Source organism: Rattus norvegicus, chromosome 18 (genome assembly GCF_036323735.1).
Source record: "Rattus norvegicus strain BN/NHsdMcwi chromosome 18, GRCr8, whole genome shotgun sequence".
In the NCBI taxonomy this organism is placed as follows: Eukaryota; Metazoa; Chordata; class Mammalia; order Rodentia; family Muridae; genus Rattus; species Rattus norvegicus.
In genome coordinates this window covers 70,844,343-70,870,884 of record NC_086036.1, presented here as the reverse complement: position 1 = coordinate 70,870,884, position 26,542 = coordinate 70,844,343, and the positions used below count along the sequence as shown (strand labels likewise).

General features: G+C 44.8%; 3 protein-coding genes and 3 non-coding genes across 10 annotated transcripts; all 6 read right to left on the bottom strand.

The window, feature by feature from the left end:
* Window positions 1-901: 901 nt before the first annotated feature.
* On the bottom strand, window positions 902-9,451 carry C18h18orf32 (similar to human chromosome 18 open reading frame 32). Of its 2 annotated transcripts, none has more exons than XM_008772163.3 (3): window positions 9,236-9,446; window positions 2,003-2,178; window positions 902-1,537 (listed from the first exon to the last, which is right to left on the bottom strand). In XM_008772163.3, the coding sequence occupies exons 2-3, from the start codon at window positions 2,153-2,155 to the stop codon at window positions 1,472-1,474; spliced, it is 219 nt and encodes a 72-aa protein (XP_008770385.1). In that variant the 5' UTR covers window positions 2,156-2,178; window positions 9,236-9,446; the 3' UTR covers window positions 902-1,471. The 2 variants fall into 2 exon arrangements, with proteins under 2 accessions (XP_008770385.1, NP_001166943.1); NM_001173472.1 differs by having other exon boundaries at window positions 904-1,537; window positions 9,336-9,451.
* Window positions 9,452-11,496: 2,045 nt separating this feature from the next.
* Rpl17 (ribosomal protein L17) lies at window positions 11,497-14,610 on the bottom strand. Of its 4 annotated transcripts, none has more exons than NM_201415.2 (7): window positions 14,588-14,609; window positions 13,701-13,753; window positions 13,555-13,595; window positions 13,136-13,270; window positions 12,814-12,912; window positions 11,911-12,102; window positions 11,497-11,575 (listed from the first exon to the last, which is right to left on the bottom strand). In NM_201415.2, the coding sequence occupies exons 2-7, from the start codon at window positions 13,738-13,740 to the stop codon at window positions 11,528-11,530; spliced, it is 555 nt and encodes a 184-aa protein (NP_958818.1). In that variant the 5' UTR covers window positions 13,741-13,753; window positions 14,588-14,609; the 3' UTR covers window positions 11,497-11,527. The 4 variants fall into 4 exon arrangements, with proteins under 4 accessions (NP_958818.1, XP_038952567.1, XP_063133237.1 ...); XM_039096639.2 differs by having other exon boundaries at window positions 14,289-14,595; XM_063277167.1 differs by lacking the exon at window positions 14,588-14,609 and adding an exon at window positions 14,223-14,573.
* Window positions 12,995-13,059, bottom strand: LOC120098351 (small nucleolar RNA SNORD58). Its single transcript, XR_005496540.1, has one exon. It is a non-coding gene; the product is annotated as a small nucleolar RNA SNORD58 (small nucleolar RNA).
* Window positions 13,428-13,492, bottom strand: LOC120098352 (small nucleolar RNA SNORD58). The gene has a single exon (XR_005496541.1). It is a non-coding gene; the product is annotated as a small nucleolar RNA SNORD58 (small nucleolar RNA).
* Window positions 13,821-13,886, bottom strand: Snord58b (small nucleolar RNA, C/D box 58B). Its single transcript, XR_005496542.1, has one exon. It is a non-coding gene; the product is annotated as a small nucleolar RNA SNORD58 (small nucleolar RNA).
* An 8,677-nt stretch (window positions 14,611-23,287) lies between the features above and the next one.
* Window positions 23,288-24,527, bottom strand: Slc25a6 (solute carrier family 25 member 6). Its single transcript, NM_001408903.1, has one exon. The coding sequence runs from the start codon at window positions 24,447-24,449 to the stop codon at window positions 23,550-23,552; it is 900 nt and encodes a 299-aa protein (NP_001395832.1). The 5' UTR covers window positions 24,450-24,527; the 3' UTR covers window positions 23,288-23,549.
* Between the last annotated feature and the right edge of the window lie 2,015 nt (window positions 24,528-26,542).

Below are 26,542 nucleotides of genomic sequence, written 5' to 3'. Positions count from 1 at the left end.
AATCAGCGCTAAGTGATGAGACCCTATTTCAAAAGAACAAAAGTGTGTGGGGTGTGGAGTGTGGGGTGTGGGGTGTGGGGTGTGGGGATGGGGGCAGAAGCACAGGTATGATAGTACACACCTGTGACCGGATCACTTAGAAGGTACTGGCAGGAGGAGCAGAAGTTCAAGACCATCCTCTACTACACTGACAGACGCACAGGGCGTGGGCTGGACCCAGGGCTTCAGGTTAAGCAAACAGTTTGTCACTGGGCTACATCTCCAACCCTTTCTGCATCCTTAAATTTTGACACGAAATGTGTCTAAGTTAGATTCAAACTCGTTCTGCAGTGGAAACCAGGTGTGAACTTGGAATCCTCTTGCCTCAGCTGGGGTCACAGGCTTCAGGGACAGGATTGACGTTTCCCAAGATCAGATCCCCCAGCTGCTTTAGACAAAATCAGGCAAGGCGCTGCTGTGGAAGTCACTCACTGTGGTGCTGACGTCCGCTCACCCACTGTCTTCATGCATCACGGTTCTGAGATTTTACTTGTTAACCTTAATACATATATAATATATATTATATATATAATTATATTATAATATGTTATTGTATTAATATATATTTATATATATATTAAGATATATACCTTTCTGTTGGGCAGCAGTGGTGTGTGCCTTTAATCCCAGCAGCAGGAAGGCATAGGCAGGAAGATCTTTGTGAGTTCAAGGCCAACCTGGTCTACAGAACAAACTCGGACAGCTAGGGCTCCACATAGAAACCTTGTCTCAAAACAAACAAACAAACAAACAAACAAAACCAAAGAAAAAAAGAAAAAAACCAAAGAAACTAAAAACCAACAGCAACAACAACAACAGCAACAACGAACCCTTCAAATATGAAGAGACAAAAAGAAAGAACCACAAGTTAAATGGGTGTTTAATACATTGTCAGGACTAGAAGTACAGAGAATTAGAAGTTGTGTGACTGACGATGATGTTGATGTTAGACCTTTCCCAGCTTCCTCGGAGCAGTGACTATTCTCGGCCATCTGCTGGCCACTGCGCTTGGTAGTGATCAGTAATCACATCGCATCCCACCACGGACCGCCCTGTGTCACGCTAAGACTCCTCCCACTCAAGGTACAAGAACCCACGGGAAGTGAAAACGGCAAACTCATGAGAAAGAAGGCAAAGGCCTAAGGACTGGGCTCTGAGTGTCTGCTCACACAGACCTCCTATTTGTTCCTATCAGTAAAACGGAATAATAGAAATGAAAGCTACTTTAATGAAAAGGGAACGTAGGTATGCTCATTAAATATAACTACTGGAATTTTAAATATAAATACCTGTACTCCCTGATTAGTATCAGGCAGAAGCTAAACTATTTATCTAGAATCCTGGTCTCAGAGAAAAAAGGTCAGAGACAGAGAAGGTGCTTCATGTTATCAGGTCCATTTGGAAACAGCCCAGGGCCTTCAAGAGAACCACACTAGTCTTTCTTTTTATCGGAGACCTCTGTTGGTCCTTTTGTGGAGAATCCATTTGTATCTGCACCCTAGAATGAAAAAAAGAATCCAGAATTATGATAACAAAAAGGTACTGACTTTAGGAAACAATCTTTGTAGAAGCAGACAATAAACTTTAGCATTAACTTCCAGAATTATGCAGGTTAATTAATTCACAGAGCTGCGAGTCAATATTGCAGGGACCAGTGAAGACAGGGGTGTTCCAAACATTCATTCCCGTACAAAACCACCTTTACATTGGGCCTAGGGATGTAGCTCCGAGGTACAAGGCTTTCCTGGCCGGCTCCTGGCCCAGGGCTCAATCCCCATGTCAGGTGGGGAAAGGAAGGCAAAAAGACAACACATTAATCAGAAGCCTAGTTTCAAATCTTTCGATCGAATGTTAGTAACTAAAACTGAGGCAAAGCTTCCAATTCCAGAGGCTCGCCCTTCCAGAAGCCTGTGGTTCCCCAGCGCTGCCCCGCACCCGTATCCCTCGAACTCGGAGGCCTTACCTTGCAGTCTACCTTGCCCGTATTCTTATTGTCCAATTGCTGTACAGCTTTTCTCGGCCATATGCGACTGACCACGGGGTATATGTATGGCTCCAGGAACTTTTTGAAGATCCAGAGCAGCACTGGAATGACGATACAAGGAATGCACACCATCGTCCCACGCTGGATTTCTGAAACTGCCGACACCACAGGGGGAGAAGTCAGCTCGTCACAGATCAGTAAGAGACGCTTCAGGAACAGGACTGTATCTACGGGGCGTGGAAGCTATCTAGAAAAATATTTGCCGAAAGCAAAGGTTTCTAAACCAAAATGCTCTCTATGCAAGGTAGTGGAACAAGTGAGGAGACAGGAACGCTGAGATGCCAGCATCCAATCCTTTCCAGTAACCGCGGCTTTCTCGGGGATTCTGGGATAAAAGACGCTTCCGTGCACAGAGGTTCCTGCCTCCAAGCCTGACAACCTAAGTCGAATACCCAGGACCAACTCGGTGAAAAGGCAGAATCAAGTCATCACTTAGACCTGACACCATGTCAGAGGTATACATGCCCACACGACAAATAAAAATGCAATAAAAGGGGGTTGGGGATTTAGCTCAGTGGTAGAGCACTTGCCTAGCAAGCGCAAGGCCCTGGGTTCGGTCCTCAGCTCCGAAAAAAAGAACAACAACAACAAAAAAAATGCAATAAAAGAACGTTCAGGATACCAACAATATGTGTTAGGTACTTTACATAGTTTACCCGCTCATTTACTTCTAACAGAACCAGGAAGGGGGCCAGTAAGATGGTTTAGTGGGTAAAGGTGCCTGCCACTGAAACCCAGATGGGAGAGGAAAGGCCTGTAAGTTGTCTTCTGGCCTCCATACAGCACAGTGGAGTTCTCCCTCTCCCATGTACACATGCGCCAAATAGATACACAGTAATAATGAGAGGAGGAGGAGGAGGAGGAGGGGGAGGAGGAAGAGGAGGAGGAGGAGGAGGAGGAGGAGGAAGAGGAGGAGGAGGAGGAGGAGGAGGAGGAGGAAACCATCAGAGAAACTAGATGTTCTACAGATTTAAAAAGAAATAAATTATAGCCAGGCATGTCAGTACCTGTCTGTAATTCCAATATTTGATTAGTAGTTGGAGCCCAGCCTGGTCTACCTAGGGAGTTCTGGGACAGTCAACAGTCAGGGCTACACATCGAGAAGGATTTTTTGTTTGTTTTGTTTTGTTCTAAATAGCAATAATGGTAAAATAGTAATAATAAAAGGAAAACAATATTACTCATAAACAAAATATAGTATGCCCTTAGTGTTTATTTTACAGATTTATTATTATTTATATAGAAATATATTTATATATATTTATACTTATTTATATATAAACACACTGCAGCTGTCTTCAAACACACCAGAAGAGAGCATCGGATCCCATTACAGATGGTTGTGAGCCACCGTGTGGGTACTGGGATTTGAACTCAGGACCTCTGGAAGAGCAGTCAGTGCTCTTAACCACTGAGCCATCTCTCCAGTCCTTAGTGTTAAATATATGAATGTGATTGTTGGTATATGCTCAGCCCAGGGACTAGCACTATTAGAAGGTGTGGTCCTGTCAGAATAGGCGTGTCACTGTGGGAGTGGGCATAAGACCCTCACCCTGGCTGCCTGGAAGTCACTCTTCCACTAGCAGCCTCTCAGACGAAGATGTAGAACCCTCAGCTCCTCCTGCACCATGCCTGCCTGGATGCTGCCATGCTCCTGCCTTGATGATAATGGACTGAACCTCTGAACCTGTAAGCCAGCCCCAATTAAATGTTGTCCTTATAAAAGTTGCCTTGGTCATGGTATCTGTGCACAGCAGTAAAACCCTAACTAAGACAATAAGGAACTCACAATTAACAATGGGCCAGACAGTGGTGGCACACGCCTTTAATCGTAGCACTTGGGAAGCAGAGGGAGAGATCTCTGTGAGTGTAAGGACAACCCAGTCTACAGAACTGAGTTCCATGACAGACAGGGCTACACAGAGAAACCCTGTCTTGAAAAAAACAAAAACAAATATACAAACAAACAAACAAAAAAACCCAGGACTGGAGAGATGGCTCAGTGGTTAAGAGTGCGGACTGCTCTTCACATAAATAAAATAAATCTTAAAAAACAAACAAACAAAAAAACCCTTAACGCTACCAGCTGGAAGAATATTCTCACTTTAAACAAACAAACAAAATAACAAAGCCCCCCCCCCCCACACACACACAATTTGCCAATGGAATAATGCTTAAGGCAAACTCTGTAATACAAAACTCATACTTAGGCTTGCAAATCAGTCTTTTCCAAGTCTCCCTTTACATTTTTTGGGGGATTGGGAGGGTGGGGACTGGGGGCCTTGTGCTTGACAGAAAGAATGCTGCCATCAACTTAAACCTTAAAACTGTTCTCGCTTTCTCGTTCTCTCTCTCTCTCTCTCTCTCTCTCTCTCTCTCTCTCTCTCTCTTTCTCTCTCTCTCTTTTCTCCCTCCCTCCTTCCCTCCCTGCCTCTCCTTCTCCCTCTCTTTCTCCCCCTCCCTCCCTCCTTCTCCCCCTCTCCCTCTCTCTCCTCCCGCCCCCCTCCCTGTGTTTGGAACCAGGACTCTTCTTGCCCAAACCCCCCAAGTGCTGAATTACAGGTACCACTACATCAATCAACTTCCTTTCATACTTATTTTGTTCCTTTAAGATTTACTTTTTTGGGGCTGGGGGTTTAGCTCAGTGGTAGAGCGCTTACCTAGGAAGCGCAAGGCCCTGGGTTCGGTCCCCAGCTCCGAAAAAAAGAACCAAAAAAAAAAAAAAAAAAAAAAGATTTACTTTTTTGTGTCTTGATGTTTTGCTTGCATATGTCTGTGTGCCATAAGCATACAGCACCCGTGGGGTCCAGAAGCAAGTCATGTGGGAGCTGGGATATGAACCTGGGGCTTCTGGAAGAGCAGCCCCTGCTCTTAACCAGTGAGGATCACTCCCTTGTATTCCTTTTAAGGATATAACTAACTGAAAGTGTGCTGGGTATAAGATTTTACTCAATGCTGGGGTTGGGGATTTAGCTCAGTGGTAGAGCACTTGCCTAGCAAGCGCAAGGCCCTGGGTTCAGTCACCAGCTCCAAAAAAAGAAAAGGAAAAAAAAAAAAAAAGATTTTACTCAATGCTATGCTGGGTAGCTTTATATCGACTTGACACAAGCTAACCGTCACCTAAGCGAAGGGAACTTCTCTTAAGAAAATGCCTGGGGCTGGAGAGATGGCTCAGAGGTTAAGAGCACTGACTGTTCTTCCAGAGATTCTGAGTTCAATTCCCAGCAACCACATTAAGATGGTGGCTCACAACGATCTTAATAGGATCCAATGCCCTCTTCTGATGTGTCTGAAGACAGCAACAGTGTACTCATACATAAAAATAAATAAATAAATCTTAAAAAAGAAAGAAAGAAAGAAAGAAAGAAAATGCCTATAGCCAAGCATGGTACCTACCTTTAATCCCTTGGGGAAGATACAGGCAGGCAGACCTCAGTGAGCATAAGGCCAGCCTGGTCTACATAGTGAGTTCCAGCACAGCTAGAATTAGTGAAGACACTGTCTCAAAAATTAATTTACTTATTTTAAAAAGGCCTCTTTCATACCAGGCTATAGGGCACTTTCTTAATTACCAATCGATGGGGGTAAGGGCCAAGCTCATTGTGGGTGGTGTTACCCCTGGGCTAGTGGTCCTGGATTCTGTAAGAAAGCAGGCTGTGCAAGCCATTAGGAACAAGCCAGTACGCAGCACCCCTCCATGGCCTCCGCATCAGCTCCTGCCTCTAGGTGCCTGCTTCACTGACGTTCCTGTCCTGACTTCCTTCAGCGAAGAACAGTGATGTGAAAGTATAAACCACATAAACCCTTTCCTTTCCAACTTGCTCTGGCCACGGTATTTCATCACTGAAATAGCAAACTTAAGAATTATCATGTAAGTAAATTATCCATATCTAAGTTAATACTTCTAATATTTTTTTCTTTTTTAGACAGAACTTTCACCACAGAGACTTACTTACCTGGCTGGAACTCTCTATGTGGACCAGTTCTTCCTCTACCCCTCCTGTTCTGGGGCTAAAGCCATTGTGATGGCTTGTATATGCTCTGCTCAGGGAGTGGCACTACTAGGAGGTGTGGCCCTGTTGGAGTAGGTGTGTCACTGTGGGTGTGGGCCTTAAGACCCTCATCCTAGCTGCCAGTAAGTCAGGCACTAGCAGCCTTCAGGTGAAGATGTAGAGCTCTCTGCTCCTCCTGCACCATGCCTGCCTGGATGCTGCCATGTTGATGATAATGGACTGAACCTGTGACCTGTAAGCCAGCTCCAATTAAATGCTGTCCTTGTAAGACTTGCTGTGGTCATGGTGTCTGTGCACAGCAGTAGAACCCTAAGACAGCCCTTCTTAATGTTCTTGATAATTAAAAGTCATACTGGCAAATCTGGTTCTGAAAGTCAGCTATCTCTTAGAAAGGGACACTTGCTCTGTTAAATCAAAAGAGTCTCTTAAGACTAGGATTTCAGTTCCAGGGTATAGCCCACGGTTGTGACGAGAAGTTGAGGTAGAAACTTGAAAAATTACATCAACAATCAGGAGCAGATAGAAAAACACAAAGATCCTTGCTTGCTGGCTCTCAGCAGCCTTCTCCTCCTATGCTGTTCACCTCCTGCCTAAGGGATTGTGATGCCCACAAGGGCTAGGTCTTCATCCTTTAGTGATCAATCAGACAATCCCTTACAGACATGCTCAAGGCCAAATGATCTCGATTATCCCTTATTAAAACTCTCTTCCCGGGGAATGCTAGGTTGTACCAAGTTAACAAATAAAACTAACCAGCACAAGACCTTGAGAGGAAGTTTCAGAACAGTACACAAAGGTTTCAATTATCCTAATTTTCAGAATACTATAAGTTAAATAGCACTGACTATCAAATGAATCGGCACAAAAAAATAATTTAACCTATTCATAATGCAGGTGAAAGTGTTATGATTCTTTTTTTTTTTTTAATTTGGGTTTCTCTCTGTAGCCCTGGATGCCTTCGAACTCACGGAGATCTATGTGTCCCTGCCTCCTGAGTGCTGGGATTAAAGGCATGCACCACTGCCCCTTGGCTCTAGTGTTATGATTCGTTCTGAAAGCAATTCTGAAATGAATTACAAGCAAAAACTATAAGCACGTATAAGTTTACATCAAGGAATGACTAGATATTTTATAAAGGATGCAATTAGTTCTAGTTAAAACAATTTAAGAATTTTCCAGATTAAGCTCCAAAACTTTTAAAAACGTACCTTTGATTTAAAAGAAAAAATCAGGTACTGGGCAGAAATGGTACACAGGAGGCAGAGGAAGGCAGATCTCTTTGAGTTTGAGGCCAGCTTAGTCTACAGAATGAATTCCAGGGCAGCAGAGTTATACAGAGAAACTCTGTCTTAAAAAAACTAACAGACAGACAAATCAGTCAATGAAGCTGGGGGTGTTATCTCAATGGTAGGGCTTGTTTACATCCTGCCAGACCAGCGGTTCTCAACATATGGGTTGTAACTCCTTGGTTCCCAACATATGGGTTGTAACTCCTTGGGAGTAGAAGGACACAGGGGTCGCCTAAGACTATAGATAAACACAGATATTTACAGTTACAAAGTAGCAACAGAAATAACTTTGTGGTTGGGGGCCACTGCAACATGAAGAACTGTATTAATGGGTCACAGCAGTAGGAAGGCTGAGATCCGCTGTACTGAGCATGTTTAATCAGCAGCATTTAAAAGTCAGTTAGCAGAACTAGAGAGATGTCTCAGTGGTTAAAAGCACCAGCTGCTCTTCCAGAGGACCTGGGTTCGATTCCCAGCATTCACAGGGCAGCTCAGTGTCTCTTAACTCCTGTTCCAAGGGATCTGGCTCCCTCACGAATGCAGACAAAACACCAGTGAACATAAAATAAATATTAAAAAAAAAAAGTTAATTAGCAGAGATTCTCTTCAGCAAACATGAGCTGGAAATGTACAAGGCTCTAGGTCTTGTACCCTTTAATAGTACCAAGCACATTTTACAGATTTCATAGGGAGGCTGAGACCTGCTTCACTTTCTGAAGGTGCTTCTTGGAAACAGGACTGTGCCTTAATTCCCTCATGAGAAAATGCAGACAAAGGGAGACCCCACCTTACAAGGATGCAGCGTGCACTCAATAGTGTAATGTAGTACAAAACCGAAATGTAACAAAACTGGCCAGGCCTGTGACCTCAACTGTTTGGGAGGCTAAGGGAAAAAAAGACATAAATCGGCCTAGCCTATACATCAAGCCCAAGGCTGCATCGACAATGTAAGATCATATCTTAAAATGAAAAAACAAAAAACGAGGACTATACAGTGTGATCTTGTCTCTAAAAGTTTTTTTTTTTTTTTAACTTTTACTTCTTTTAGAATTTTACAACTCCCTTTCAGGCTTTTTTTCCTATCCGTCCAACTGTCTGTCACCACGCTGTTTTTTAAAATTCTACGTGTAGTTAGCATTTTAGAAATTCGTACATATTATGCTCTAAGTAAGGCCCCAAGAACCTGTGCCAGTAACGACACCATATTTAGTTGACAAAGTCTCACTACGTAGCCTTGGCTGGCCTTGAACTTAAGAGACCCACTTGCCTCTGCCTCCTTTGTGTTGGGACAAAAAGAGTGCACCACCACTCCCAACTTCCACAGCATGGTTTTTATAAAACTTTTTTGGATCTTTTAACTAGTAATTTTTTTTTAAAGATTTATTTATTTATTATATATGAGTACACTGTAGCCGTCTGCAGACACACCAGAGGAGGGCATCAGATCTCATTACAGATGGTTGTGAGCCACCATGTGGTTGCTGGGATTTGAACTCAGGACCTCTGGAAGAGCAGTCAGTGCTCTTAACCACTGAGCCGTCTCTCCAGCCCTTAACTAGTAATTTTTGATAGATATTTTATACTGTGAAAACTGCGGTGGAAAATCTAGAAGATAAGGTAGACTTCTATTTTAACTACTATCCAATCTATCAAAGAGAGCAAAATGGAATCTTTCATTCAACTTGGCCCAAGAGGACAGTGGAAGAAAGCGGAAAGAGCGAGGGATCCACCAGAACTGCCCAATAGAGCCGTAGTCGCCTCCCTTGAAAGAGACAAGAGGGACTGAGCAAGTCAAAGACAAAAAGTAGCGAAGCTGCAGGGGTCCAGTGGCACAGAGGAGGGGCACCCACCGTGCGGGTCCAAAGAGAGGAAAACCACGAGGGAAGCAAGGAGGGGGCACCGAGGTCCACAGACGGGGATCAGTGCAGAAATGCAAGGTATGCAGGCTACCTAATTCCTGGGGTATACCGGCGCACCGCACAGCGTCTGGGGACGTCAAGCCGCTGACAACCGCTGCGAGAGTCACTCGCCACCACCAAGACGCCCAGGGCAATGTCCGCACTTCCGGGAGGCCGGGCTGCCAGCAGCCAATTGCAGGTCAAGACACTGACAAAGCCATACACGTCAGCCAAGGGGCGCACAGAACGTAATGATGACGTTCACAGAGCTCATGACACTTCCGGAGCTGCGCTGTAGTCAGCGCCTGATAACCCGGGAAAGCAAAGGGTACCTGTGTGAGCAGAAAACCAATTTCCAAAGCACCTGAATGGGTTGATTCTGAAAAACCAGGGCTGTCCTGTTCAAGGTTTGAAACAGGACGGCGGGGATAAGTCCTGCCTGGTCCTCCTCACCAGCCATAGGAATGGCGCTGGCACATAATAGGGCATTTTCAGGCCCAGATCTGCTAAATCAATCTGGGTTTTCACTGTATGTGCAGACTAGGCTGGAAGTCAGGATTCTCAAGGTATGGCTTCCCTGGAAGCTGGAATTATAGTTGTGTCCCTATCGAGACCTAGGGACCTTCACTCAAGTGAGTAAAAACTAGGGTCTGGGTTGTTTCTAGCACTCAAACCCTGAGCTGCTGCCCATTTCACTCTCACTAGAGCACTACACCAGACTTGTCTGTTGATAAAGCTGTGAATCTGGAATCCTCACACACTACTGGTTAAAACAAGCCTCCTTGGCAATGTCTGACAAACTTACTTTTCTACGTTGGAACATCCATAGAGAAACCACTCTCCTACAGAGCCTTGTACACAAAAGGTTTTATGTTCAAAAAGATATAGTTCATATTTTAGTGATTATAGAACTCCTTCACCATGTGTCCTGGAATCTAGGTTTGGACCCTTCACCCTGGGCACCACTCCTCCAGTCATTTAAATACTATGGGGAAAGCACAAAACCTAATGTTTTCAAAGACAGTGGTAAAAGTCTACGTACTAACTGGAATTTTGAGTGAAAATACATAAAGTAGTTCAAGGGTGCAGTACTGATAGGCAACTACTTGAATGTTTCCAGTAAGTGGGATGCATGGCTTGAAAATCTGTGCATTAACAGGTGTAAAGTCAAGCTGTAAGCTATGTGGGAGCAATGAAAGGTACTATAAACTGCCTGGGAATGTTTCTTGTACTGTATGGCTGAGGCAGTCAGAGAATGGTTATCAGCCCCTGGAATTTAATAGGTTCACTGCATGTATGTATGTAGTCTGCAGTTGACCCTTCTCTGCAGCCTTTATAAACCCATTCAAGAGTATGCACATCTGTTTGGGTGTCTCCCTAACAGGCAAAGATATGGCACTTAAAACAGCTAATCTCGGGCTGGAGAGATGGCTCAGCGGTTAAGAGCACCTGACTGCTCTTCCAGAGGTTATGAGTTCAATTCCCAGCAACCACATGGTGGCTCACAACCATCTGTGATGGGATCTGATGCCCTCTTCTGGTGTATCTGAAGACAGCTACAGTGTGTACTTATATATAATAAATAAATCTTTAAAAAAAAAAAACAATCCCAGCAACCACATGGTGGCTCACAACCATCTGTAATGAGATCTGATGCCCTCTTCTGGTGTGTCTGAAGACAGCTACAGTGTACTCAAATATATAATAAATAAAATATTTAAAAAAAAAAAAAAAAAAAAAAACAGCTCATCTCCAAGTCTGAGAGTATAGAAAGCTTTTTCATGTGTCGGTGCCTTCCCCCCCAAATCAGTAAGATGGTCTCATGTTTAAGGGGGCACTTGCAGACTACCTTAAAAATCACAGACTAAGATACCTAGTGGTGATGCTGTGAAACTGGGAGGTAAAGGCAGGTGGACATAATCTAAAGCCAGAGTTAAGGTCAAGGACAGCCAAGACTACACTACATAAAACAAATGAAACATAAAAATACTGCCCATTTTTACTTTATACCTATAGTCTTCTGCATAAGAGCTCCTCAGTAAATGCTAACTCAAAAAAGCTAGACAGTCATATTTACACAGTCCTGTGGTTGAGATGTCTATTTCACTGCTTAATTAGTAAAAAGTTCTTCTGCATGCTAAAGCGCATCTCTCCTAACAGGGCTTATTAACAGGTAATCTAAGACGATCGGCTTATAAAGACCACAGAAGACCTTTACTTTATCCGCATTTATTTATGCTGAATTTATTCCCGTGCCATGAGCTTTTGTTTCTTCAATTTCTTCTGGGATATCTGAGAAGACAAACAAAGGAACCATTTAAGTTTCCAGACTAGAACATTAAATCTTAGAATGACTCAAATCCACATCTAAGGTAACAGGAAAAGCTCAATTGTTGAAGACTACATAAGATCAAGGACAAATGGCCACGCGCCAAGGTTAAATTATTTAGCTGTAGAGACACCAAATGCAATGACTGACTAGTCCCATGGGACACAGGTTCTGCAGTGCTATGTCACACTAAAGTGGTAAAGGGCTGCCAGTACAGCTTCCCCTTCAGTTATTACTAGGGTCTGTGTCACTACCCGTCTCTCACTAGCAGTATACACCAGCAAACTGAGCAACTTACCTTTTTCTTCTGTGCAACCTCCTCTTCTGGCTTTGGAACAATCTGTTCCTTCTCAGTGAGGATCATCTCGATGTGGCAGGGGGAGCTCATGTATGGGTTAATCCGGCCGTGAGCTCTGTAGGTCCGTCTGCGCATCTTAGGAGCCTTGTTCACCTGGATGTGTTCAATGACCAGAGAGTCTACATCCAAACCCTGAAAGGGGGAAAAGAAAAATCAGACAAAAACATGTTTGTCAATAAAACTTCAGCACCCAACGGCCAGCCTCTAACTTGGATGTCCTTAACTTCTTGCTTATCCTGCTTCAACTTCCTGAGTGCAATGTTACTTTGCACTTTAGGTAGTGATTTTCAAGTGAAATCATTTATGAAAGGCAACTCTTATTTCTAAGGCATTATTAAGACATTCAGCTACCATAAAATGTAGTTTAACACATGCTGTCAGTAGCCATTGGGGCTGTCACACTTCCCTAACAGTACGAAATTTTCCTTTTGTAAAAAAGGCTCAACCTCATTGTTTTAAACTTCTCATATTATAGAGTATAATTATCCTACCACTAGACACAGCTGTCAACAGCTACACCATTGCTAATGCTAGCAATTACAAGGTCAACAGCATGAAGTAAATGAAAATTTTTCTTTTGGGGTGCCACACCCTGATTTACACTCAATAAGCTATAAACCCCTAGACCAAAGGAAATGCTTCTTCTATAGGACCGGGGATGGAGGAACTATTAGGACATAAGCACACCATGACCCTAAACCTCTTTAAGCAGAATTCTGGGACACTAGATAGAGGCACAAGACATAAAGGTAGTCATCTTGGCTCCTTTTTCTAAGACAGTTTCTTACTAGTAAACCAGACTGACCTCAGGATAGACCGAAAGGACAGCAATGGCCCAGGTACCTTAAGTTCAGCATTACTCTCTGCATTTTTAAGCATGTGCAGCAAAAATTCAGCACTCTTTTTTGGCCACCGTCCCTGTGTCCAGCCCCACTGTTTGGCCTGAAAGAAAAGCAGGTAAGCAGTTTGTTACTTTCCTTGATGAATCAAATGAGACCCAATTGAGAACCATGCCAACACCAAGGTTGCTCAGAACATGTTTTATTTCACGGTTAATCCAAAGGTGTCCTAAGATAGTCATCACAGCAACCCAACTGACTATAAAGACTTTACCCTACTCTCCCACTCCTTTACAATCTTTACAACATCTTCAAAGATTTCTCACCTGGGCGCACCTACCAACTCCACCATTATACCGCCGGAATGGCACACACTGCTTCTTTAAAGTGACATCCTTCAGATACTTGGTGGCTTTGCGGATATGCATACCCTTGATGGCCTGGGCAGTTTCCCGGGTGTTCTAAGAGAAGCCAGAAAGGTTTGGTTAACAGCATTAAATTTTCCGAGAGGAATTTAGTTAAGCTCTACCTTCTTGTATTGTTATACCTGTGCTCCACACTAGAGTGGCAGGTTTTACTCAAGCACCCCCACCTCATGCCCTACTCATATAAAAGGTGGCTGCTCAGATTTTACTTATTTTCACGGTAAATCCAAAGGTGTCCTAAGAAAGTCATCACTGCAGCTACCTTTCAAAGATACTCAGGAGCAAATTAGGATTCTTTAACATCAACACATTTTCCTTACCTTAAAGTGAACACGAAGGTTTGAGCCTCTTGACTTGCATGCTGCAAAAGAAAAACATCCATTTTTTTTCTATTTACGAACAGGCCAAGCACACAATAAAAAAACCCACAAGTCAAAACAGAAGCATGCCCTTTTCAGTCACTTACATTTCGTGGGGTTTTCTGGGTCAAGGGAGTAGCGAACCATCTTCACAGGTCACCTGTGAACGCAACGGCTAGTAACTAACACAAATCAGCTAGTAACCCAAGAGGTTTAAACTACCGACAGCTGCTCAGAGAAGAGCTATTTTCATGATTAATCCAAAGGTGTCCTAAGAAATGACATCATCGCAGCCATCTTTTTCTTTTTTGGGGGGGAGGGAGGTACGGGACATGGTCTCTGTGTTAAGTGCCTGGCTTTCCTGGAACTCGCAGACCCGCCTGCTTCTGCCTCCTCAATGCTGGCATTAAAGGAGTGCACCACCCTGACCCTGCACGGAGTATTTTCTTAATGCCCACTTCCTTTCTTCATGAAGGTGGGAGCACGAGGATGTCGCCTTGCCCTCGGGACTAAGGCTGTTCTCAACCCCGTGCCTCTCCAGACTGGGACTTAGCAGCAGCGTGGCACAGTGGAGCCACAGCGCTCTGCAGACCCCTCCTTCCCCCCGACTTCGCAGCCTCCCTACATACCCACGTCCCGAGCAGCCCAAGGGACAGCACTGAGCCTCCACCCGGCGCTCATCTCAGCACTCTCACCCGGGCCTAGGCTGCCCCTCCACGCAGAAGCCAAGCCTCGGGCGTCCCGGTCTGATCCGAGCACCTCCGCCGGCCCGGTCACCCATGCCCGCCCCTCACGCTGTTCCGCGGCCTGCAGAGGCCTGCGCGCCCCCGGGCTCTAAGTCGGACGCGCCCCCGCTCCTCCACACAGAGCACGGCCGCTTGTGATGAGGACCCATGGCCCTTCGAGCTCAGATGCCGGGACCGCGACGCCAGCGCTCCCAAGGCCGAGATGGCGGAGGATTCGCCCCGAGAGCCCGACGCCGAGTAACACTCACCTCTGGCCGCTAACAGGAAGAGGAAGCGCGAAGGCTACTGGGAGAATTCATGAGACCTCGACCTCTCGCGAGACTTCCTGCCCAAGGAACGAGATCCGAGGAGTAGGAGGGCGGAGAAGGAAGGAAGTGTGGGAAGTTTTTAGAAAGTTTGAGAAGAAGTGAGTCTTTAGGGACTTTCTCTCTCTTTAACTCCGAAATTAAAGTGTATGGGTTTAGGTGTCAGTAAATAAATAGAATCTCGAAGCATAGGACACGAATTATTAGAAGTGAACGAGAAATGTAGCCATGGTCGTTGTTAGATTTGATTATTGTCAATATGTACCCTCTGAAAGTGGTCTGTAAATGAACGGTTAAGATGAAAGGCCAGAGGGGTTGGGGATTTAGCTCAGTGGTAGAGCGCTTGCCTAGCAAGCGCAAGGCCCTGGGTTCGGTCCCCAGCTCCGAAAAAAAAAAAGAAAAAGAAAAAAAAAGATGAAAGGGCAGAGCCAGGAATGGCTGTGCTAGCCTTTAAATTCCAGGTAGAGGCAGTGGACCTTACCAAGTTTGAAGCCAGCCAGGGCTATATAGTGAGATCCTCTCTTAAATAAACAGCCTAAGGACATATGTCCTGGTGCCTCATACCTGAAATGTTAGTCTTGTTAGTTAGAATGGAGACCAGGGCCGGAGAGATGGCTCGGCAGTGAATAGCATTTGTTGCTCTTGAGTAAGACCAAGTTCGGTTCCCAGCATCCACAAGGTAGCTCACATATGTAACTCCAGTTCCAGGCAATGAGATGTCTTCTTCTAGCCAGGCACACCCGTGGTGCACACACTTGGCAGGCAAGATATGCATACACATAAAATCTAATTTTTAAATTAATTAATTTAATAAAATAAAAAAATTTGAGGCCAGCCAGCAGTACATGAAACCCTGTCTTCACAAAAAGATGAAAGACTAGTTTACAAAACCAGTCCTTGGGAGGCTAAGGAAGTAGGGTGGGAGTGGGGGAGAAACGACAGGGGTGAGGTGAGGTGGGGAGTCAGTCAGTCAGGTGTATGTCTACTGTGAAGATTAGGCTAACTGAGGACTCTAGTTCAAGATTACTGTCCCCAGCGCCAGTTCTAGATGTTCACTGGTGGCAGAAAATGTTGGCATTTTCTTTCCCTTTCTTTCTTGTGTCTGATTCCGTTACAGTCTGGCTTTAGGTTCTTCTGTGGCCCCACGTCCAGGCAGCTCAATCTCCCAGAGACTGAGTTTGACTTACAATGCCTTGGGCTCACTTGACTTGATAATGTCAAAGATTCTCCTGTCCTCTGCCTTTTGTACCAAATGCTGGATATTAGAGTTTTTCTTAGTGCTTCTCTTTCTTCACAAGCTTTTACTACAGGCTGTAAACTTCCAAACACATTATTCTCTTAAGTTAGATAGACCCAGAGAAATAGACCACCTTCTCAGAATTTTTCCTGGGGATCTCTGAGAGAATATATAACTTACCCTTAAATAGAACTTCCGGCTTGGAATGTAGTTTTCTGGTAGAATATTTCCCTAGACTTTCTCAAGACTTGGCTTTGATCCCTATCACTGGGGGAAGGGTGTGGGGAGGACTGTTGAACTACTCTAGGAAAGGAAGAAATAATACTGGGTATTGGAGGTGTGTAAAGACAACGAAGATGCCCTCCAAAAGACGCCCTCCACATTTCCTAATTGAATACCGATTGGCACAATACACTGAACCTAGGGGAGGAACAGGAGCACTAAAAATCAATAGTCTGTAGGGCCCGATTCAAGCTTTTGTCTTACCAGATGTGCGGGCACACACCACTCTCTACTCAGGAAGATGAGGCAGGAGGATCGTGAGTTCTAGGCCAGCTTGTGTTACTCAGTGAGTTAGAGACCAGCCTGGATTATATATGGAGACTACTCTCTGAAAGTTTTGTTTTCAGATTTTAGCTTAGGGAAATTTAAAACACATGCACAAAGAAATATACAGGTGCTTTACTGAACTTTCTAAGCAGTCTGGGTTTTGTCTTTTTCCTTCCTCTCTTATCTGGCCAGTGTTATAGGATATTTGAACCTGTTTCTACTCGGGGGTAGAAATACCTTTAATCTCAAACAATGAAGGCATAGTTAGTTTGTAGAAAGAAGCACCTGTGTTTGAAAGTGAAGTCTAATCGAGTGACAGACAAAGTGGAAATCAGATTTGACAGAATAGGACATGCCCAACTCATGAGAAGAGAGAGGAAAGGGAAGCTACTTAAGGGAGAGACAGACAGTACAGGAGGAAGAGTACAATGGAGGAATACAGCAGAGTTCATGGAGAGCAAGACAGTAGAGTTGAGAGGGAGAGTCAAGCACAGAGGGGAAAGAGGAAGCAGTGTTACCGGGACAGTTGTGCAGAGACAGACTGAAGAGCAAACAAGCTAGATACAGGTGAGGACAGAAGGAGCCAGAGAATGAGAAGGAGCCAGAAGATTAGAACAGATTGGTAGGGATAGTTTAAGGCTAAGTAGAACAATTTAGAGGGTGAAAGAGAAGCCAGTTTGAGTAAATCCGCTGGAAGAGGAGTTTGAGCCAGAGCAGCTGAGTTAAACCAGCGAGTTAGAATTCAGAAAGATCTAGAAAGGGTGAGCTTATTCAGCAGCAAGTCTCAGAGGCTGACACCATTCTAGAGCTAGATTAGATTATAGAGAGGCTGGAAGCTTCCAGGATTAGACCTGGGTTAGCAGACAGAAGCAGTGAGCCTCCCAGACAACAGTTACAACAGGGGAATAAAGTCCTGCTTCCTCTTCTTCTATTATGTTTGTTGGGGTCCTGGAGTTACCTCACAAACCACACGAACACCAATCTTATCAGACAGTGATAGTTTATTGAGAAGACGCCCCAGGACTGATTCAGGAACTGAACTGTGACGCCCAGTTAAGGTTCTAGAGGGCTTTTTTAAGCCTGAGCTCTACAAACATGTGTGCCAAGTTAACCCACCAATCAGGATTTAGGAACAGGAAGATTTCCTTAGGAACATATTTTTTTTAAAGATTTATTTATTTATTATATGTATATACACTGTAGCTGTCTTCAGACGCACCAGAAGAGGGCATCAGATTTCATTACAGATGGTTGTAAGCCACCATGTGGTTGCTGGGAATTGAACTCAAGACCTCTGGAAGAGCAGTCAGTGCTCTTAACCTCTGAGCCATCTCTCCAGCCCCAGGGGCAGGGGACTTGCCTTGTCTAATATTCATGTCCTAACTTGTCTACCAGGGTGGGACTTGTCTAACATTCATGTTTTAACTCACCAATCAGGATGTCAGTTCCCAGGGAGGTCTTTGGAACTTAAACTTTACTCAAACACTACTCAAAATGGAGGTCTTATTTTAAATGACTTGTACCACAAACTTATTGTGGATAACTATACAAAACAGTTCTACTGACTTCTATTGCGGTTGGTTTCCAAGGGCACAGAACATAACAGAATATATAATCAACTTGGCATTAGAAAGTTTTCTTTTTTTTAATTGGACAAGAAGGACAGAAGCATCCGCACTTTAGTCGAGCTTCATGTGGTCTGTGGATTGTGTCTTGGGTAATTCAAGCTTTTGGGCTAATATCCACTTATCAGTGAGTTCATACCATGTGTGTTCTTTTGTGACTTGGTTACATCACTCAGGATGATATTTTCCAGTTCCATCCATTTGAATTTCATGAAGTCATTGTTTTTGATAGCTGAGTAGTACTCCATTGTGTAGATATACCACATTTTCTGTATCCATTCCTCTGTTGAAGGGCATCTGGGTTCTTTCCAGCGTCTGGTTATTACAAATAAAACTGCTATGAACATAGTGGAGCACGTGTCCTTGTTAAATGTTGGAGCATCTAGAAAGTTTTCTAATAACAACAGAAACATATGAGAAAGTTTTCTTATAATGGCAAGCTAGCCAGGTAACAGTTACCTAGGCCTTAACATCCATTTAGCCCTTAATATTTTACCTAGGTCTTAACAGTGTTTGGTTTTTTTTTTTTTTTTATTTTTATGCCTCCTTTTGTTCATGTGGTTTGTGAGGTAATTCCAGGACCCCAACAAACATAATAGAAGAAGAGGAAGCAGGAGGATCACGATTCCTGGCCTGTAAAAATAACTTTTATTTCCCCGATGTAATTGTTGTCTGGGAGTCTTACTGCCTCTGTCTGCCAACCCAGGCCCAGTCCTGGAAGCTTCTAGGCTCTGTACAATCTAATCTAGCCCTAGAGTGTTTCGGCCTCTGAAACTTGCTGTTGAATTAGCTCACCCATCTTTTTCTTCCAGGTAACCTTCTCCAAGCATCCTCCTCCTTTTTACTTTGTATTTTTTTTTCTTTTTTTTCTTTTGTTCAGAGCTGGGGACCGAACCCAGGGCCTTGCGGTTGCTAGGCAAGCGCCCTACCACTGAGCCAAATCCCCAACCCCTACTTTGTATTTTTAATATAACCATGATACCATTCGCATACATCAAACCACTATCATGAACAACAATACCTTAATATAGCTCATATCTTAGTTTGAAAGCGTTTTTTTTCCCCACACGCCCCCCCCCCCAATCTTTACAGATTGTTCAAATCAGAATCAAGGCAAAATCCTAATATTGCGTTTGAGAGGTAGATCCCTATCTGATCTATGATGGCTTCTCCTTCTCATCCTCCAGGTCCCACCCCTTCCCCTCATCCCTCACTCATTTGTGGAAGAGATCAGAGTGACTGGCGTGGAAAGTCTCCATACGTCAGGATTTGTCCTGTTGCATCTTTACTGTGTCTTTAAACATATTATTATAGCCTTCGAATTCCTGGAGATACACGCCAAGATTAGTTTTCTTGGTCTTCCAGTTTCGAGGTCTCACTATGTAGCTCAGACTGACCTCAAAGTCACAGTCTTCCTCAGCCTTCCTAGTTCTGAGATTACAGGAGAGGGCCACCCCCCCTGCTTGTGAGGTAGCCGTCTGCAGCCAGTTATCAAATACTCTAGCAAGTGGACACTAGGAGCAAGGTGGGGTGGGAAGCACAGTCAGCATCCACCGTAGTAGATATTTGTTTGTTTGTTTTGTTTTCTGAGACAGGGTTTCTTGGTGTAGCCCTGGCTGTCCTGAAACTTGCTCTCTAGACCCTCTCTGGCTGCCCTTGAACTCAGAGATCCACTTGCCTCTGCCTCCTGGGTGCAGAGATCAATGGTGTGCACCACCACCAGACAACTCATCATAGTAGATATATTTTTTTAAAGATTTATTTTATTTATTTTATGGACAGCATTCTGCCTGCATATGTGACTGCAGGCCAGAAGAGGGCACCAGATCTCATTACAGATGGTTGTGAGCCACCATGTGGTTGCTGGGAATTGAACTCATGACCTCTGGAAGAGCAGTCAGTGCTCTTAACCTCTCAGCCATCTCTCCAGCCCCATAATAGATATTAATAGATCATTCTATGGATCAGAAACTGGGGTCTGTAGGGCAGTGGTGGCACAGGCCTTTAATCCCAGCACTCAGAGGCAGAAGCAGGTGAATCTCTGCGTTCGAAGCCAACCTGGTCTATCTGGCAAGTTTCAGGATAGCCAGGGCTGCACAGAGAAACCTGTGGGAGAGAGGGAGGAGGAAAGGAATGTAATGGGGGCCAGAAGGAGAAAGAACAGGATGTGAACGTCAATCTACCTTTGAAGCCTGGGCTCCTCCCACCGTCTTCACTGCCTACCCATCCTTTCCGGATTGCTCCAAGTGGCTGGTGGTGACCCTGTGTCACAAGCTGCTGGCTTTGTTCCCTCCCTTGCCTTAGGCTGTTCACTCTGCTCCCCAGGGTCTGATGCACAATCTCCAGTTGTGCGACCACGACTGCTTGCTGTCCTCAAGTTAGTCCTGAAAAGGAGCACCTCTGTCCAGTGCTGGGGGTGCACAAGGGTCTGGATTCTAGTATCAGGAGAGCTGTAGAGAAACCCAGGCAACAGGAGATGGCAAGGTCAAAGAAAACAGTAATGGGCTGCAAGCAAATGCCCTGGGGCTTGTCTGAGAGGAGTAAAGCACTCCCTGCCTTTGGCTTTCCTTCACAGTGACTGACTACTGGGGACTCCTTTACCCTTAAGATCTCCCCCAGAGCAGCAGAAAACAACGACCCTCAGCCTTTCCCCAGCAGCAGCCATTGAATCTACTCACGGACCTGCAAAGACAGGCGTCAAGTGGACCCTGCTGAGGTATAACAGTCTGTCCAAACAACTGATCCTTATAGTTAATGGATCCTAGAAGAATCAGCTGCCTCGTTAAACCAACTGACCAAGATGGTTAGCCTGCCCATCTTCACAGAAGGGCTGTCTTTGGGGATTTTCAGAGTGGACATTCCATATTTAAGTCTTGTGGAGTGACCACTGGCCTCCCTTGCCTCTGGAACAATGTTTTTCAGAGTAAAGCAGCTTGGTCTCCGGGCCTCCAGGAGAGCAGGGAGAAAAGACTCAATCCCTGGTGGAGATCTGCTCTGCTCTGCAGTCTGATTAGCCAGGAAAGGGGGGTTCCTTTCTGACAGCAAGAGGGGATGTAATCTTTTCCTCAGGGGGTCAGATCCTTTCATATTCTTCTGGGGACAGGTCTGTTTTTCCCTGATTACCCAGAGCTAGGATGGTGTTTGGAATTACATTTCTTAGCTAAGCTTTCTTGAGGGATCCTAGCTAGGCTTTCTTGAGGGATCCTACTTTCTTGTTTTCCTGACACTTTAATTCCCAACGCTACAGTGTATTCTTTACCATAACTCCATTTCTGCAGAGGTTTAGGGAGGGGAAAGATTTTAAAGTACAAGTTTTAAAATTTTAATTATTTATTATTATTACATTTAATAATAGCATTACTATAATCACAGTTTTATAATATCAATAATATGATATTGTTAATTGATGATATTGATAATATTGATATATTAATAATGATATATTGATATTGATAATATTGTATTATTGTGATATTAATAACATGTTGTAGTATTACTATAATATTATTATCTTTAATAATACCTTTAATATTATTATTATTTAGCCTTTGGAAACATGTTGCTAAGAGTTCCTTGTTGTTAAAGTTGACACTGAACATGAGTGCCTCCTTGCTTCTGCCTCTCAAGTTCTGAGATTATAGTTATATGCCACCACACCTGGCTCTGGGAGAGCCAAAAAAATACATTTCCAGGGTTGGGGGTACTGCAGTCAGTAAAACGCTCTCTCCTTGAAAACAGAAGGTCTTACGTTTCATCCCTGGAGCCCATGTCCAGTGCCCAGGAGACAGAGATAGAGGTTAAATAAACCAGCTGTTCTAGACTACTTGGCCACTTCCAGGCTCTGTCTAAGGACAGACAGAGGTGGAAAGTGCTTTAGCAATAACACCCGAGGGTGTCCTGTGGCCTCGACATATACCTACACACACCTGTACCCTCACACACATGACCACATACAGAAAAGTACATTTTCTTAGCTGGGTATGGTGACACATGACTTGAGGTTCAGGGGGTGGAGCTAGAGGCTACATTGTGAGATCCCACCTAAAAACAACAACAATCACACAACACCGAAACAGCAGAAAGATACGTTCCTTTTCATTTTGTTATAAGCTGACATCGTGTGTGTGTGTGTGTGTGTGTGTGTGTGTGTGTGTGTGTGTGTGTGCATTTGTGAGATTTTCCTGGTAGGATCCTTGTGTAACTTCACAGCAGGTGGATGTGTGGATGTCCTTGTGACTTCAGCAGTTAGTTTTCCCGACGCTCCCTCAGCTTCACACAAATCTCTCCCCTCCCTGTTATCAGGAAAAGACCTTAAACTGTCCCTAAGGCTATAGATCTCTTTGGACATATATGCAGGGTTTCCGTCTCAGACAGGCTCTGGGTGCTCTGGTTGGCCTCATACTGACTTGGGCAATATCTTCTTACCTCCTGGTTCCTTCTCATTCTCTGGCTCATTCTGTCTTCACCTGCGTCTAGCTTGTTCTATGAACAACTGTCTCAGTAAATCTGCCCTCTCTCCTCTGCGCTGTTCTCTCTTAAGTCTCCTGTCTTCCCTCTCCGTTCTCCTGAGAGTTGGGCCTGTCCTATTCTGTCAAATATTTCTCTGATTCATCACTTTGTCTGCTACTCAATTAGGTGTCACTTTCAAACATGGGTGCTTCCTTCTACAAACTAACTTTACCTTCATTGGGATTAAAGGGATTAAGGGCGCGTCTGAATTCCAGCCAGAGGGATTAAAGGTGTGTACTAAGGCTCAGCCACAACAGAACTACAAACAAGGCTTTTCCAGTAAACAACTCAGGGTTCACAGTGTGATTAATGTCCTGTAACACACCTTGATAAATGCCTTTTTTTTTTTTTTTTTTTGGTTCTTTTTTTTTCGGAGCTGGGGACCGAACCCAGGGCCTTGCGCTTCCTAGGCAAGCGCTCTACCACTGAGCTAAATCCCCAACCCCGATAAATGCCTTTTTAAACTCTCCAAGATAACTCTAAGACTGGGGTCAAGACTGGGGTCAACATGTGCATATCATAGTTGACTTCGTGCCTGGATATCTGCCTACTCTCTTCCTTACCCTAAATCTAAGGCTTAGAATTTCTTTGACTCCCCCACCCCCACCCCACGACTTCCTGACTGTATCTTTGTAATTACTGGATGCTGTTTGTACCTGTTACACCAAATCATCCTTACACTCCAATTTTCTTGATACAAAGAAAGGCTATTTTTTTTTTTTGGTTTTGGATATTTTTATTTCTTCAATTTTTTATTATCAGGAGTGACTGAAATAAAAAATATAATTGAGTCCCATCATTATTGTCATTATGGAAATGGCTTTAAGAGAAAACTGGTCAGATGAATATTATTGCTTCCCACTTTTCAACTGGTAAATAGTTGCCATTGATAAAACAGACAAGCCCAGAGAATCTGTCCAGAATGTTCAAGAATATGGTCTATTATACAACATGCCTGTTCTCGGGGAGAACACCTAGGACATAATTATGTGTACTTCTTGATCTCATCATACAAGACAAGCACAAAGGCACCACCCATGCCTCTGAGAACGTTGGACCATGCACCCTTGAAAAAGGCCTTGCCTCCTTCGTCTCGAGCGATCTTCCGCCAGCAGTCAAGCGTGCCTGTATACATGATATCAGTTCTTTTGCGTCCAGACTGCATCATCATACGACGGCGAACCGTGTCAAAAGGATAAGAAGTCAGGCCAGCAACAGCAGTGACAGACTGTGCAATCATCCAGCTGATGAAGATGTGAGTATTCTTGGGATCCAGGAGCATTCCCTTTGCAGTGTCATAGATACCGAAGTAGGCAGCTCGGTAGATGATAATGTCCTGTACTGACACATTAAAGCCTTGGTACAGGCCCTTAATCCCATCAGATTTGTAGATTTTAACCAGGCAGTCACCAAGGCCTTTGAATTCCCTTTCAGCTCCAGCTTTGCCCACATCAGCTGCTAGACGGGTACGGGCAAAATCAAGAGGGTACACAAAGCACAAGGATGTGGCCCCAGCGGCACCACCTGATGCCAGGTTCCCTGCAAAGTACCGCCAAAACTGGGTCCTCTTGTCCACACCACCCAAATAGATCTGCTTGTATTTATCTTTGAAGGCGAAGTTGAGAGCCTGGGTGGGGAAGTATCTGATAACACTGGCCAGGTTGCCACGCCAGAAGGACAGGACTCCCTGTTCCTTGGGGATGCGAACCACACCGTCCATGATGCCCTTGTATCGCTTATCTGCCGAGATTTGCTTGCTGGCGTGCCGCACCTGCAGCAGCAGCTTGACCCGCTCGATGGGTGCTACCGCCGCCGTCTTGGAGATGGCCGCGGCCACTCCACCAGCCAAGAAGTCCTTGGCGAAGGACACAGCGACATCTGTCATGTTGAAAGTAAAAAAGAAGAGGCAGGCGACTGCAGGACAGGACTGGGTTGACAACCGGCTTTGACTCCCGGACTCTCAAGAAAGGCTATTGAACCTTGTCAACTACAGAGTAGATGAAGGACTGAAGGCTAGTCTCTAGCGCGAATCCTTTGTACGTCAAATGAGTATTTTGGGTGACAGGAAAGAAATTCTAGAGCACGGGGAGAAGATAGCACAGACCCGTAGCAGAGCGGGGCCGAGGTGAGAATGGAACGAGCTGCTGTGTGTTCCCCCACAGTCTCACAACAGCTTTGTAAACTGGCTAGTAACTCCGGTAGGTGGCTGAGGATGCGTTCACTTGGGGTTCAAGAGAGGAGAGCTTGAGTTTACTGCCTCTCTTTCCTCTACTGCCTCTCTTTCCGTTACATCTGCCTGACACAAAGAAAGAATCCAGGGATACAGGAATTCTGGGAACTTTTGTCTTGGGTTTTGTAAAGGGCTAGCCTAGAAACTCTGGGACTGTTTTAAGTGGCGACCAAATTCCTGTTGCAGGTGGCCGAGCAGCATCTGAACCACTAGATGGCACCAGCTCGGCGTCTGGACCGCTTTCGCCTTCATTTGTACGATTTTTCCGAACTTGCAAACCCGACGACTTTGTTCTGATGAACTAGGTGCTTCTTCGAAAGAGGGCTTTGAAGCCTTGCAGTGCTGAGATTGTGAATGGGGCTGGAGTTGAGAAGGCGGACTCAGAGACCTAGGGAACTGAGCCTGTCGTGGTGGTGGTGGTGGGGAGGATGATACAGTAATAAACCCCTATTCCCACACCAGGGAAATTTGCCACTCAAGTGCCTGGCAGCATCAGGGCTGGGAGGTCTGAAGAGGTCCTCTGGTCCAACCCTCTTATTATGCAGATTAAGAACTATTCCTCAATTTCTCTCTGTGCAAAGACTTTCTCCCCAAATATAGCCAATTGTTTGAATAAAAATAAGGGCGGGGCATGCCTTATGGCCTCCCTAGTAACTGAGGCCTTTTAAAAGACAACTATAGGGGTTGGGGATTTAGCTCAGTGGTAGAGTGCTTGCCTAGCAAGTGCAAGGCCCTGGGTTCGGTCCTCAGCTCTGGGAAAAAAAAAAAGAGAGAGAGAGACAACTATAAGAAGGTACAAATTGGGGCTGGGGATTTAGCTCAGTGGTAGAGCGCTTACCTAGGAAGCGCAAGGCCCTGGGTTCGGTCCCCAGCTCCGAAAAAAAGAACCAAAAAAAAAAAAAAAAAAAAAAAAAAAAAAAAAAAAAAAAAAAGAAGGTACAAATTTTGCTCCTTTTCTTTTGTTTCTAAGGGAGATTTTCATTCCTCCCTTCCTTCCTTCCTTCCTTCCATCGTTGTGAGACCCTGTCACACACACACACACACACACACACACACACACACGACACCCCCAACATAATAAAAAGTGTTTCCTGAGTTTGGGGGTCCATCACAGTGAATAATTGGATCTGAGGAGGGGGCCATAGAACCCCGGCTTGTAGCCAGGGGTCAGAAGTCTAGCTGACAACCTAAGTATTTGTGGTTGATGTCTGAGACGGAAGGGATTGGTCTTGTGGAGCAAACCCTGGAAGTAAGGGTCAGAGTCTAGGCCAGGTTAGTGGGGTTAGGACCGAATTAACTTCAGGACACTCCATGGGTCCATGGAGAACAGCTCCATGCAGGGATAAGACCTTCAAACACCTGGTTTTAGAAATGAGTAAGGAGTGGTGTTGGAGAAGAGAGAGAGGAGAGCTGATGTTTTCTTCTACACATGCTGGTACTCAACAAGAGGGGATTATGTGAGAATGAGTACCAGCCAGCGGCTATCAGAGGGGCGTCTTAGTCTGTCAGCCATGATGCCTCTGTGGTCGGCTGTCCCAGCCTTGTGGTGGGAGTGACATGAAGGCCAGGGCTTAGTGACTCATCAAAGGGAGCACACGGAAGGGATCTGGGCAAGGCCCATCGGGCATTCACTGTCCTGTTACACTGAATGAATATGGGTTTGGATTTCACCTCTGAACATGTCCGTGGCTTTCTGGATCACTTTAGTTGTGGTGGGAAGACTCACCATAAATGTGGGTCATACCATT